This window comes from Acinonyx jubatus, chromosome A2, assembly GCF_027475565.1.
Source record: "Acinonyx jubatus isolate Ajub_Pintada_27869175 chromosome A2, VMU_Ajub_asm_v1.0, whole genome shotgun sequence".
In the NCBI taxonomy this organism is placed as follows: domain Eukaryota; kingdom Metazoa; phylum Chordata; class Mammalia; order Carnivora; family Felidae; genus Acinonyx; species Acinonyx jubatus.
Genome location: NC_069383.1, coordinates 143,862,095 through 143,876,818, shown reverse-complemented (window position 1 = coordinate 143,876,818; position 14,724 = coordinate 143,862,095). Strand labels below are relative to the sequence as shown.

The following is a 14,724-nucleotide window of genomic DNA, read 5'->3' as shown; positions in this document are numbered from 1 at the left end:
CGGGGCCTTTCCTGGTTGATCATGGTGGCTGTTTGTATTTGTTTTGAATTCTTGAACAGAGACGCTGGCATGTCAGTCACAGAGGAACTTTTCTGGATGGTGAAAATGGCTGTGGCCATTCAGACCATGGCTGGCTTAAGAGTTATCCCTTTGTAAGTTAGTAGGTCTTCTACTGCCACCAGGAAATGGTAGGTTATATGCTGACACGTGGGAGCACGTGTCTAAACACAACCATGAAATTTAGCAAGAGCAGAGAGACCTTTACACGGCCAGTGGGGAACATACACAATTTCAGATTTTATAGGATTGTTTTTAACCCCAGTGAACTTTGTGAACAAGGTGCTTTGAGGTGAGAGAACTTTCTAGAAGTCATACACGTACTTTCTAATGATTCTAGTGGTTGAATAGCAAGCCATTTGCCAGTTGGGTGGTTTCCAGTTCTTTGTTTCCAACAAAATTGAATGGGTATCTACTCAAGTCAGGTGTTAAGTCATTAAAACATAATTAATAATTATTTAAAGATTGGAACATGAGCATTTAAAGAAGAGAAGACACAAAAACCAACATCTGTTTATGCGAAAAGAATTGATGTGCATGTATCCAATGATTTTTTTACTTTTTAATGTTTATTTTTGAGAAAGAGACAGACAGAGCATGAGCGGGAGAGGGGCAGACACAGAATCTGAAGCAGGCTCCAGGCTCTGAGCTGTCAGCACAGAGCCTGACAGGGGGCTCGAACCCAGGAACCATGAGGTCATGACCTGAGCCAAAATCAGATGCTTAACCAACTGAGCCACCCAGGCACCCTTCAAATGATTGTTTTAAACCAAAGGGAGCTGTAGCAGGGCCTCTGTGGACTCAGAGACGTTGCATTTGAAAATAAGTAGGAATTTCAATTTAAGAATTTTCACTAATCTGAAGTGCCCTCTCCCCCAAATTACTTAGATTTTGCTCTACTTAAAACTTTTGTTTTTAAAAAAATTCTTAAAAATTTCAGAAAAGTCTAAGCTTCAAATCCCTTCTTCTTCTGCTAAAGCCCTTTCTCTTGTTAATCTAAACAAGGTGTGCCACAGGGGAAGCCTGGCAGGAGATCATGCTGGCCTGCCTCCCGGGGAAGCTCTGTGACCCTGAGTCGGATTACAGCCCTGGGGAGGAGTACACATGTGGAAGCAACTTCGCCATTGTTTATTTCATCAGTTTTTACATGCTCTGCGCATTTCTGGTGGGTGATCACGAGAGCTCCCTTTCTCAATTGACAGGTGCTTGTATAGCATTTGGGATTCAGATCATGAATATTGTCCCCATCGAATTGCTGTGGGGTATTTTTTTTAATTTTTTTTAATGTTATATTTATTTTTGAAAGAGTGAGAGTACGAGTGGGGGAGGGGGGGGGCGGTGAGGGGAGACACAGAATCTGAAGCAGGCTGCAGGCTCTGAGCTGTCGGCTCAAAGCCCAACATGGGACATGAACCCATGGGCCTCGGAGATTACGACCTGAGCCGAAGTCGGCCATTTAACCAACAGAGCCACCCAGGCACCCCTGCTATGGGCATTGTATGTTGATGAGCACTCTAGGCTTCATTTGGCAGTTGGAGGTTTTGCTTCGCCAGGTGCATAACCATCACCTTGGTTGTAAACAGGGGCTTGAGGCTCACTTACAGGCTTGGGACACTCACCAAGCTTCTTAGGGCTGCTGGTGTCTTTATAAAAAGTTTCAAAGCCACCGCAGGTAGCAGTGACCTAACAGTGCGAGTTATTTGGCGGCAATGAATGTGCTTCAAAAAGGCAGGATAATACAGCCCCCTGCCTCCCCCTGGGACTATACCAAAGTCATTTTGGAAAGCTTGAAGCCTGCCTTTTTCTTAAACATTTTCCAGAAAGAAAGTTTTTACTGCCTCTCGTAGAAAAATGGGTTCCAAACGTTTCATGACCCTTATAATTAGGAGGCCCTTACTAAGGTCTAACCCTAGCCATTCCACTATGACAGCTGCAGCTTCTTTGCCTCTGATTTGCTTTTTCAGATCATCAACCTGTTTGTAGCTGTCATCATGGACAACTTTGATTATCTGACCCGGGACTGGTCTATTCTGGGGCCTCACCATTTGGATGAATTCAAAAGAATATGGTCAGAATATGACCCTGAGGCAAAGTAAGTTGAAAAGGGTTCCGTGTGATTTGTGTGGGCTGTTTCTGGAACGTTGGCCATGATTTCTGTGGAAGGCAGGATGGGCTGAGAGCTCAGGCCAGCCAACGCTTCCCTGGACCTCCTGCTGTACTTTGTCTCCAGGGGAAGGATCAAGCACCTTGATGTGGTCACTCTGCTCCGCAGAATCCAGCCTCCCCTGGGGTTTGGGAAATTATGCCCACACAGAGTAGCCTGTAAGGTAAGTGTCCTGTCTGCGTGTCTGATGGCCTCTCTGCAGGGACTCCCTGCTTCATTCAACAAACGTTAAGTAACATTCTGCCAGCCTTACATCAGGCGTGCTGGGGCTGCAGAGATAAATAATATGTGGTTCCTGTCCTGAGGAGCTATCACATTTGTAACTCTTAAGACACCCTGTCAGCGACAGGAAGAATAGGAAGGGAGTTAAGTAATTTGTCACCGGGTGGGTGGAGGGGAAGGTGACATTTGTGTCAGGTCCAAAAGGAGAGAAGTGGGAGTTTGTGGGAGCAGGAAGGGCATTGCAGAAAGGGAACACAGAGAGCTCAGATGCAGAGGCAGGGGAACGGTCACCATGTTGGCAAACGGAGAGTCACTGGTGTGCCTAGAACATAAGAGGAAATGGCAGAGGACTGCAGGCACAAGCCGAGCACAGCTCCAAGGAGCCTCCCATGCCACGCCGAGTCCTGTGAAAGAAGCACGGGTGGACTTTCATGGTGGAAAGTGGCCTCTTGGCGACGGGAGAGTGAACCGAGGCAGGGGACCTCCCTGAGAGCTGCTGGAGTCTCCATGTAAAGTGACAGGAGCCAGAGTGAGGGCAGTGGAGGTGGGGTAGAGGAGGGTACGGCCGACCGAAGCTCTCCTTGGGAAGTAGAATGGAGAAGACTTGGTGCCCTGAACATTTACTCGCTTGGGTGACCATGAACGTGGTGGCGTGCCCCTCTGCTGCCAGAGCACCTGTCCCCATGGGCCGTGCATCAGCAGTGGCCTCTCGGGGATGGGTCCAGATCCCCACCCCGTCCCTGTAGTTTTCACACCATACCAAGCTGTCTGTGAGCCCCAACTGAGATTTGTTCTCCTTCCTTAGAGCTCACAGGGAACCGCTTTGAGTCAGTGTAGCAGTAGCAACAGAAGAGAATTCTCCTTTCTGAAGGAGATGGAAACTGCGACTCTGCCCCTAGAAATCCAGCCAGTCCACACGACCGCTGGGCCCTCTCCCTGCGGGTCTGAGGTGCTTCTGGGATCGGGGGTTTTACTGCTCCAGGGTTGCGGGGCCAGCTCTAGACAGAACCCACTGTAACAGAGTGGGGTCTACACTGCATCTTAGGCTTTCAAAAAATCTTTGGAGAAAAACTCTTTGTTCCCTGCCCTGAAAGTCCAGAAACCCTCGTTGGCAAGTCCTTGGGATCTTTGCCACTGTCTTTGCTTCTCTGTAGCCTGGACTCCGGATGTAGGTACAGAGAAAAAGCCACCGAAGTTGACTTTTTTTTCTTAAATTTTCCAGTACCAGCCTCTTTTCTGCTTTCCAAGAACAAGATGGGTTCCAGCTCATGGCTGTCGTTTTGTGTTTACGTTTCCAGACCTTTTTACATAAAGGATCTAAGTATCCTTGAGGCACAAAGTGGTCCATTTTGCCGATTCAGGAACTTTCTGGGAAAAGCAAATGTACATGCTAGCCATCCTGGCTGCCAGTGCTAGTTTTGGAGACAGACGTGGTTGGTCTCAGGGCTAGAAATTTAGGTGGGATGAGTCACGTGAACACAAGATTCCAGGCTGCTAATAGGGAAGAGAAAAAGTGTTACAAATCTCTTAGGATGGCTTGCCAGCCAAAAACAAGAAGTTTGGAATTATTAACAATTACAAGTAGCACTTAACTCAGCTCTGACCACATGCAAGGCGTCCCCCGAAATCTTAGCGTCCATGATCTCCCTTAATCCCAGCTAGGCGTGCCACCTGCATTTGCAGGGGAGGTAACTGGGGCCCAGAGAGGGTGTCACTCACTCACGTCCCCTCCCCAGCTCTCAGGGCTGGTGTTCGAGGGACCAGGAGCGGGAAGAGGAGCAGGAGGTGGGGGTCCTGCCCTGGAAGACCAGACAGAGCCACCGCGCGGACTCACAGGAAGCACTACATGACAGCCCCACGGGGCAGGGTTCCCTGAAGGACACTCCCTGTGCCAGGAACAGTGAGGACCCAAGTCCCAAGCCCTGTGCCTGGCTGGTTGTACCTGGTGTATTATTTCACCCCTCATGACAGCCTTAAGGACATGCCCTGAAGGGAGGCCTGACCCCAGGACGCAGGGATGGCCGCTTAGCAGAAGGGGAGAGAAGAAGACTTGAACAGTGAGGTGATTAAACAGTGGGGCTTAAAAACAAGCAAAGCACACCATTTAGTGCCAGCATTTGCGTTTCATGATAAAGCTTTGATCTGTGTCAGCTCCAGGGTCCCCACAGATGGTGGGTACTCCCCCAGCGAGTTGTTGAATTGAACTGCGTGTTGACTGGAAAGAAGGTGAGGGATAAACTGAGAGTAAACACCGTCAAGGGACGTGGTCATCCTCCATCATTTGCCTTCTGTTGAGAAACTTCTTTCTGTTTACAGAGACTAGTTGCCATGAACATGCCTCTCAACAGTGATGGGACAGTCATGTTTAATGCAACTCTGTTTGCTTTGGTTCGGACGGCTCTTAAAATCAAGACGGAAGGTGAGCATCTCCGGGACAGGACAGGTGGTACATGAGGGAGGGACGCCATACCCCACATTGGGTTCTCCCATCTAGGCCTTTCCTTGTCCTGTCTGGGCCTTCCCCTGGGGAAGGGGTGGTGAGTGCTGAGCCAGCTGGCTGTCCCTGCCTTCCCCATCCCTTCCCGCCTGCCTTTATGCTTCACTTTGTCCCCGAGAGTTTTGAGGTGACCCCTGCCTCTGCACTGCTTGCTACAGAGCAGAAGAAACGGGAGGTTAGGGCAGAGACAGGACCGTCACAAATACATTCACTCCAGCTGTCCCTTCCTACTGTGTGATCTTCAGAGAGGGACTCCACCGTGCTGAGCTGTAGCTCCTTTCTCTATTGAAAAGAAATACACCTCCATCAGAAGTCCTGAGGATGAGATGAGAGGAGGCCTGCGGGAGCCCCTCTGCGGGGCGGGCACATAGCTGGCACCTGGGGACTGTTCAAAGGAGCCTCTCCCTAGCTGAGACCAAACCAGAGTGGTCTTCATGGCCACACCCAGCCCTGGAGCATGGCCTTTGGGGTCGGCTCGGTGATGACTCCAGAGATGGGACAGAAAGCAGGTTGAGGAGTGACCAGGAGGTGGGAGGCTGGAGGCTGTGAAGGACCCAGTTGTTGACACCCTGGACCAGAAGGAAGAGTGGCCAGCAAGGCACGCCTACAGTCTGCAGACGGCTGTTTTCTGGCAGCCCCAGAGTGCTAGGCGAACCTCTCCACAAAGCCAGTCTCTCCAAGCTCCCAGGTACCCCTTGCAGGGGGCACACCCATAGCTGGCCCCAGCCAGTGTCTCCGAGCGATGCGGAAGGCAGGGTGGTCTTAGGTACTGACAGGTTAGCGGAGGAGACGGGCATCAGCCCATATAATGAAAGACCAGGATTCTGTGGTGCTGACGAGTACATGCAGTAGGGATTGCAAGAGTCTTATTTGGGGGAAATTTAGTCTGATCTTTAAGGATGGAGGCAGGGTTTAGAACAGGCAGCTGAGAAGGAGAAGACATTGTAGCTGGAGGCGGTGGGAAGGAAGGGGTGGGTCTTGGCTGTGGGAGGGTAGGACAGATCAGACTGCATAGACCTTGAATTCCGAAATAAAACGTGGTTGTTCCCACTGTGGAGTGCCTGCCCGGTGCAAGGCTTGCCCACCATTTGCCTGTGACCCCCACTTGGAGAGCCCTGGGGAGAGGAGAGCCCCGCCCCATCCGAGGGCTGTGCCCCAGGCCAGGCTGGGAGGGAGGCAGCCTCGGTGGGATCAGACAGGAGAGCTGGCTAAGAGACACGAGGCTTGTTTTCCCCTCTTGCTTTCTGGATTCAGGGAACCTGGAACAAGCTAATGAAGAGCTCCGAGCTGTGATAAAGAAAATCTGGAAGAAAACCAGCATGAAACTGCTTGACCAAGTTGTCCCTCCAGCTGGTGGTCAGTGCAATCTCTTTCCTAAGTAGTTCTTGGCCAACGCATTGGTTTTAATGAAAGTATCTCCAGCAAGCCCACAGGGTGTTTGCAGAATGCTTTATGTATCCATCCGCTAGAGCATTCAGGCCCACAGCTAAAGAAGGCTCTTTGGCCTTTTGGTGTCATGGTTTGGGGTAACAGGAGGACCATTCCAGAAAAGGAGAGACTTCAGTGGGAAGGAAACCCAAGACTCAGATGGCTGGAGCAGGGGTTTTCTCGTTGGTGGAGGGATTACCGTTGGGGAATGAGATTACAGTTGCAAAACGGAAAGCTTATATTTTCTCAACCAAAATGAAATATTTAAAACTAGTTTCCACTTATCTTTCAACATACTGTTGAAAAGGTTTCAGAAGAAATAGATAGCTTTCAGAAAATGATATTTTTGAAATGTTCTTCTCCAGACTGAATTTACCATCGTAATTACCCAGAATGTCCCTTCAACTGGAGTTTAGAGACAGAACTAACAGGCATGCTTATTTCCTTTTGTTATTTGTCATAAAATAACTGACTAAACTTTTTCAGATGTATATATATATATGATACACATATATATAATATATATGCTGTTTTTCCATTTTTTGTTTAAGTACACCGGACTTAGACGTGGAGGTGGTTGTTTTGTGACTATTTTATTTTCAGTTTTAAAGGTGCAGCATCCGTGGGCTTAGTGCCACCACGCCCGCATTCTAGCCGTCCCCAGCCCTGGGCCCATTGTGAGCACCATTGTGCTTGACGACCAACTGAACTTTTCTAGTGTCACCTCTCCTGCAGCTTTCCAGGTTGGTCCTGGCTCAGGCCTAGAAGCCGACCCAGGACCCTGGGCCAGGACGTGGCCAAGGCCTCTCTCTCTGACGTGACAATTCTGGCTCTTGGGTGGCAGAGAGAGAGAGAGAGACAGCAGCATGGTGGCCCGCTCTGGCCCTCTGCATGAAGCGAGAGCAGTGTGAGCTTTTGCCACCGGACGGAGTCCCCCGTAGCTGGTGGAGCCACCTGCTCAGAGCAGGGGATGATGGCCCCAAAGAAATGAGAAAGGCAAAAAAACCAACAAGAAACACCCCCCAAACACCAAAGAACAACAACAACAACAACCCCCCACACTCCCACGTAGAGAACGCTGGCTCCCCACAGGAGAACGGATACTGCACATTTAAAACGACTCTTTGGTTTTCGTTCTTTTCCTCGCAGCTGCTGCACCCAGTGCTCGCATGGCTTAGATAAATTGCTTTCTTAAAATTGTTGTAACGATGTGCTTGAGCTTTTTCTGCAGCCTCCATTCCTTTCAAGTCTCAGTCTTTCAGAATATTCTGAAGCAATTCTGTTTTAGGGTGGTGGCATGGAATCAGGGTTATCTCTTGGCAGCCGTATTCCCCTACGATGTTTCTGAAACACAGATGCATGCTTCAGAATAGCGGCTGCGCCCCTCCGAGTAAACCTTCCTTCCAGGGCTGGCAGGCCCTCCCCGCCTCACCTCACCTCTGTTCACACGCCACCGCCTTCACAAACCAGTCTCACCCCGACATCTTGGCGAGCATGTTCACGTCACTGTGAAGCTTTATGTCTCTTAATTACACCAGAAAGAGAAGGTCTAGAGTTTGGCTCACCCTGTAAGCGCCCTTCCTCCGAAAACCAGGTCAACTTTTAGCCCTGCTAGACTGCCAACAGAGGCTAAATATCCCTCTGCTTTCTTGGCTCAATAACTGGGCCTGGCCTTTTCTCTCTGTTTCTTAGAAAAGATCGGGGTTCAGGATGACAGGTGTTACCCTCTTCCAGAATGGCAGCAGGGGGCTTGGTGGAACCCAAGAAGAAGGCAGTGGGGCCTTGGCAGGAGGTAGAATGCCGTGGGAGCTCCCATCATTGATATGCTCCTGGGGTGGTGCTCACCCAGGCCCAATCTCAGATAAGTGCTACTGCGCTGAAGAGGTTCACAAGGCAGTGCTTCTCAGGCATCGGGGGACAAACTCTGAATGAAGTCAGGGCAGGGTTTAGTGCCTGCGTTCGCCACTTGGCTCTTTGTTTTTTCTTTTCTCTTCCAGTAGACCAGGGGTTCCCAGACTCGCCCACATCATGGCACCCTTGGAAAATGGGAATATTGGGCCAGCCCTCTGGGCCAGCAGACGGGTAGATCCCCAGGGCCAAGGGGCTCAGGCTGTAACCCGGTCGGAGCAGCAGACCCCGCCAGGCTGGCTGCTCCCGGTGCCTGGGACCGGCCCATGTGAGGTGCTCAGGGAGCCCCTTACAGGACTGGTGACAGCAGGGCTTTGTAGCCCAGGGGGTGTGAGGTGGCCCCCAGGCCATCACAAGCTTGAGAAGGAGGTGACATCCAGGGGCCAGCCTTGGAGGAACAGTGCAGGGGCCTGTGGCTGCAGGCACAGCCCATCCGTTCTCTCTACCATCTGGGCTAAGTGGTCTCCTTGCCCATCTCTGCATCTTGCTCATGTTCTCTCTCTGCTCCGCTCTTTAGTCTTCTGCCATTTCAGGGCTCTTTGCCCTTTCTTTAGAAGTCCCCTCTCCTCCCAGAGGCTGTCCTTGCCTTCGGGCCTCTACTCCTTGACCTGGATCTCCGGCTCCTTTGCCCCGAAGAGTGCAAAAAGCTGACCCCATCTCTTTTTCTCCAGGCCTGAGCCCGGATGGCCTCACTGCATCCATTCCTTCTGTCCCTTCCTTTTCTAACCTGCTGTAGCTTTGACTTTTTCTGTTCTTGAGAGCTCATCCTCAGCCCAGCCTCAATTAGCTTAGCATCTCAGTGGAGAAGGCCAAGTGGTGGGCCTGCCTGTGCTCTGGAGCAGCCGCTCGGGCAGAACCATGGTCTGTGCTGAGCCCCCTGTTGCCCCTGGTTCTGGGCCGGGAGAGCCAAGACCTTCCCTCAGGAGCCCCCGGGGCCATTTCGGCTCAAGGGAGAAGAGGGTTAGGCCTGTATTTTCGGGAAACGTCCCAGTACGGAATGAGGTGGGCCTTCTGCAGACCCAGTGTATTTTTTCTGGGAGCCCACGGAGAAGACGTGACACCATGGGCTGCAGGGCACAGCTGTAGTACGGTAGGCAGAGTCTTCCTGGGCTCCCGGGGGGTTGTCTGCTGGCAGCCGTGAGCCGCCCACGGCATGCAGCTCGGTACAGAGACTTATACTCTGGGGGAGGCAGCCCCAAAGAAGCCCCTCTATGTGGCCAGAGCTGGGCTGTCCCTGAGGGGGTAACGAGGAGGAGAGCTCAGGGTTGGGAGGCCTGCTGCCCTGGGCTCACATCCCAGCTGCACTGGCCAAGACAAGTCCTTCAGCCCCACCCCGCCTGTCGGAGGGACCAACAGGTCCCCCATCTCAGAGCTGTCGTGAAGAGGCCATGAGACCCACGTGGAGTTCCTCTGGGAGCGTGGGTGCCCCAGAGTAACAGCAGCTAGAACCAGTATTCCAGATGCATCCTGGGCAAAATGCGGAGTGGCTTAGGAGCAAAGCAGGGCTGAAGTCCTGAGACCTGGACGGTCTGTTCACCTCTTGGCCTCCTTGCCCATGGATAGTACATCATTAGGCCATTTGGACCAGCCTGAGACTGATGTAGGACATGTTTTTACAAGCTACCCAAAGCCTTGGTCACTTTGGTGACCCCTGCACTAGTCCAGGACTTCTTGGCTGAGGTTTGGGAGGAAGGCAGCACACTTCTCAAGGCTGGCCTCCCCAAGGCATCTTCTTACTCAGTAACGCTGAGTGGCTTCTGGCAGGACACTAGTGGTGTCCAGACGGGGACACGTCCCACAGGGGCACAAATGAAGCCCACCCAGATGCATTAGTGAATACAGAGGGTCCCAGTGACCCCTAACCCATCACGTTCCACCATCATTGCAGTGGATGCCATTGTCAACAGGCTGCCAGCTCACTGTCCTCCAGCCCAGGCAGGAGGCTGAGTGCTTCGGGGCTTCATCTCCTGTGGTGTTCACAGCTCCACAAGCCCCTTGCCCCAGATCAACACGCGACTCTTGGGAGGGGAAGGTGGCCTGGGTGCAAGTTCAGCTGTCCTAAAGCCTGAGGGCCGGCAGCCCATCCTCCTCTCGGCCTCTACAAGCGCTGGGGCCCTAAGCTTCTTGCCTAGGAGCCACTGCAGATCTGGGGGCGTGCACCCCAGGGAGAGCAAGGCTGGCCGACACCCCCGAGCACACCTGCACCACCGACGTGGTTTACCGTGAGACAGCCAGCGCCTCTATTCTGCCTCATGCATCGCCTTTAAAATGCTCAGCAGAGTTCCAGCCCCCAGCGGTACGTGCTGGAGTTGTTTCCCATTAAAGCAGAAATAAGCTCAACTCCAAGGTTAGTTGGAGCTGTCGCTCACTGTGCCGAAAACAAGCAGCTCTGGGTTACAAACGCAGAAATGGCATATGGAGGCTATTGGAACAGAGTCACGGGGGCACGTGAAAATCCGGGTTTGCAGCCACTTTCCTGAACCTTCCTCCTCTTCCAAGCTTGTCTGTCACTTTCTGAGGTCTCTGTCTTTATCTCCAAGCATCGGGATTTGGGTGCTTAATTGCCCTCGGTGTTTATGGTAATTACACATGCAAATCCCTATGCACAGGGGTGAAAATAGGACCCAGGAAGCCTCTTTTTGTTTTGTAATTTTTATTTTAAGTAAATAACCAAGACAGCACTTCATAGTGTTACTAATACGCTGCTCTAATAAACTCATGACAAACATATTGTTTTCTGCAACTTTTGAGTATCAGTTCGTGTGACTGACTCTAATTTTGAGCCTTAACTGCTTTGCAAAACCTTGCTTTTTGCTAGATTTAGTCTCCCGTGTCTAAGCCCAGAGCTCAGTGCCTTGCGCACAGTCCCACCCCACCCCAGCCCCGGCCCCGAGCGAGAGAGTTTAGGCTCCTGGTGCAAATGTGCTGATTCGGGAGAGCTCTGTCTGGTCTCTCCGTTTAGATGATGAGGTAACCGTGGGGAAGTTCTATGCCACTTTCCTGATACAGGACTACTTTAGGAAATTCAAGAAACGGAAAGAACAAGGCCTGGTGGGAAAATACCCTGCGAAGAACACCACCATTGCCCTACAGGTGAATTGTCCTTTTGTTACCTTTTCTTTTCACTAACGATTTTACAAGCTTATTTGAAATACTAGAGAGCTGACTATTCATGGTTGAGCAGTGCCACAAGGATTTTGTTTAAACTGAGATACCGCACACCCCCCAAAATGTGGACTAGTCATTTCTGGGCTCCGAGGTAAGTGCCTCCCTCTCCTTGCTTCTTCTCTGTTGTGCCCGCACCTGCCGTGGCCCTTGTGGCAGGGCCCCCAGGACAGCGGCAGAGGCACAGCCCTGGCGGGCGGGGGGCCGGCGCTCGCCTTGCACCCTGTCTCCTCCAGGCTTCTCCAAAGGCATTAACCTTAGGCAGGCACCCACCTCCCCACCCCTGGCCCTGGGCTCAGGCCCTAGCTGCCCCGGAAACAGCTCTCCATCTGAACGCAAGTGCTTTGTTTTGTTTCTGTTTGTTTCTTACCCCACTGCTTGTTGGTTTTCGGTCCATTTCAGTAACATCCATCACCTCCTGATGTGTGTGTACGTGCATATGTGTGTGCGCGCACGTGTGTGGCGGTGTGTCTGTCTCTCTGCGCTGTGCAAACACTGCTCTGTGCCCAGGCCAGCCTCTGGTCCCTCCCCCTATGCCAGCCCCGGCCTGCCCCAGGCTCCCGGAGTGTAGAACCTCTGGTTCCGGCCAGGGTCCATGCATTTGAGGATGTAGAATCCTGGCTAATCCCAGAGCTCTGGCACGGGAAGCAGGTATGTGGAGGAAGCGGGTCACCGTGAAGCCTGCAGGAAGAGGGGCGAGGCAGGAAAGCTTGTGAGTGAGTGCTGGCGATGGAGAAAGGCTAATCTAATCCTAACTAATCAAAAGCCCCATCATCTCTGCTCCCCGAGTGCTTGAAGTCCATCATGAATAAGATCAAGGATGTTTTTCTCCTGCTAATTTGTTTACTCTAAAATTACCTTTATGTCCCTCTTATCACATGTCTCAGGTTGGGCCGTGTAGTTATTAACAGGGTTCAGTTTGGAACAGTCCTTCTATCAGTCCCTTCCGAGGAGAAGGTCCCAGCGTTGTTTGGTGTCCAGAGTGCCGGTGAGGTGCGGCGAGGGCTGGTCTGTGGCCTCGCTGAGAGAGAGAATGGGGGCATGAATGGCCGTGAGTGAAGAAATGTGGTGCACATGCAGATGCTGGGTTAGCAGATGACCTTGTGTGACAGTGACCTGAGGATTCGTGAGGAAGCCTCTGTTCTGCCCAGACAGCCGCAGAGCTAGGGGAAGCAACTAAAGACAGTCTCTGGTCTTTTGTTTCTCTCATCGCCTGTCCTAAAGGTGGCTCAGTGAATCAGAGGCCCGGTCCAATGGCCCACTGCCGTCTCAGGCTGTGGAGTTTGCGAGTAAAACTCTCTCTTCTGGCCCTGCCAGTCCTCAAAAGTGATCACAGTTCACAAGTAGCCTTAGAGAGACGAAGCAAATGGAAAAGGCGTGTTTACAGATTTGAACGGGCCTCTGGTCCATCCGTGGGCTCTTGAGAGCAGCGTGGCCAGGTTGGGTGCAAGGAGGAGGTGTGATGAACGAGTTTCTGAAGGAGCTTCCTTGAACAGCCTTGGGCCTGGAGACCTAGACTGGCTGGATTTCAGAGTGTCATGGTTCCCTCCGCCTGTAGGAAACTGCTTGCTATTCTCAGATTCTAGTTGGTGGGGTTGGTAGGACCTGATGACTTCTCTGGAGGGGGAAACATACTCTTTCATGGATGGTTATGCCATAATTTCCAGTAACCATAATGTCCATGTTATGACATGCTTCTGTTTTCTGGGGAAGGCATGTATGATGGTCACCTGGATACAGAGTTATCCCTTTCCTGAATCCCCAAGACTTTGCAACCAGATGGCTTCAGTTCCTGCTCTAGTGGCTGGATATAGTGTCTTGATGTTTTAAAACCTGAAAAACAACACATGGCTGAGTAATTAATTATCACATTTCATGGATGGGCTTCCCTGAGTCTTTTAAGTTGCAGGTTCAAATGATGCTAAAACTACGTTTGTAAGTCGTGGGTAAAAGACAATTACGTTATGTGTTGCGATAATGTTTTTCTCCCAAACATTTTTCATTTTGTTGTTTGTAGAAAGTGTTTCATTTCCCTGGCGAAATCCAAACGTTTCCTGTTAGATGATAATACCAGCACATCTACACCTGGTTGGAGTTGAGGCTATGACTGTAATTTACGTTGAGTACACAGCCTAGAAAATTAAATTGTGTTCGTGACCTTGACAGATAAATTCTCAAAGTGCTTTGGATTCTGAAGCAAACATGAAAAATAGAAAATTTGTGTCTCCTTGAAGGATAATTCTAATTACATCTTTGGCCTCCTCTGCCCTAGAAGTGGCTTTAAATGTGATTTGTCACTCTACATTTAGTAAGCGCAAGGAGGCTCTTCCTCTCTGTGTGATGAAATATTATGTGATGCCGTGGAGCTAGGGCCACAGGGTCGAATGACAGCGGCACCCACAGTGTCACTAGGTCCGGCACACGGACGTGGGCGTGGTCTGCTGAGAAGCGGGATGAGCTGCTTCTCGCTGCGCCCAGGCGTCACACGCTGACGGACGGATTGCTCATGGCAGGTGGAGTGTGAGCGCGGGAGGAGGACGTAGGCATGTGCGTGCTTGTGCTGCGTAGAGTGCAGTCTGTCTGAGCGGGATCACCACTGGTCCACACACTCTGCTCCCCGTGGAATGGTTCTCAAGGGCACACAGATGCACTGTGGTTTTCAACCCCATGGGCTCCGTCTGGTCTCCCTCTGTCCAGACCCGCTGCGGTGTCCCCTTCTACATGAGGGAGAATGGCTTGAGCTCCTGGATCCGTGTGTGGGGAGGAGCTCGGCACCCGGTGTCCTCTGGCCTCTGTGGTCTGAATGAGTGTGCAGTTTCCATCTGTCCATCCATCTTCATTAAAGCCAGCCTTCTCTCCCACCCTCTGTGGGAAGAGAGCGGGTGGGAGAGAAGCTGCATCAGGCTGCCTTTTTGTTTCCCCCCACACACCTCCACCCGCCATGTGCCATATTCACTTGAGTTTGACCCCACATCTGCTGTTCATCCATTATTGCTGCACCCGACTGACCCGCAAGTTTCCGCCAAGAGCAAGTAAACAAAGGAACGCAGCTCTGCAGCCTTGAAAGTGCTCAGTCCCCTCCCCTCAAATAGTAAAGCCCCACCAGACCTTCCAGATGAAGACTTCCATGCAAGATACAGACATGAATTAGTCCAGTGTCTCATGGATAAGAAAAAAAAAAAAATCCCAAAGTGGGAAAAGTTTTGTTCATTTCTTTTTCTTTCAACATTCAAGGATTTCCTTTGTGCAAAAGGCACTCTGGTGAGATCCAAGGAGACTTATC

The 14,724-nt window shown here is 51.3% G+C and overlaps 1 protein-coding gene across 5 annotated transcripts in view; it reads left to right on the top strand.

The window, feature by feature from the left end:
- Positions 1-14,724, top strand: part of CACNA1D (calcium voltage-gated channel subunit alpha1 D) — a 305,082-nt gene that overhangs the window by 266,712 nt on the left and 23,646 nt on the right. For all 5 annotated transcript variants that reach the window (XM_027038967.2, XM_053220348.1, XM_053220346.1 and 2 more), the window contains exons 37-42: positions 1,063-1,222; positions 2,022-2,149; positions 2,288-2,384; positions 4,760-4,862; positions 6,195-6,296; positions 11,239-11,369. In XM_027038967.2, coding sequence (XP_026894768.1) covers positions 1,063-1,222; positions 2,022-2,149; positions 2,288-2,384; positions 4,760-4,862; positions 6,195-6,296; positions 11,239-11,369 — 721 coding nt within the window. The remainder of the gene's footprint in view (positions 1-1,062; positions 1,223-2,021; positions 2,150-2,287; positions 2,385-4,759; positions 4,863-6,194; positions 6,297-11,238; positions 11,370-14,724) is intronic.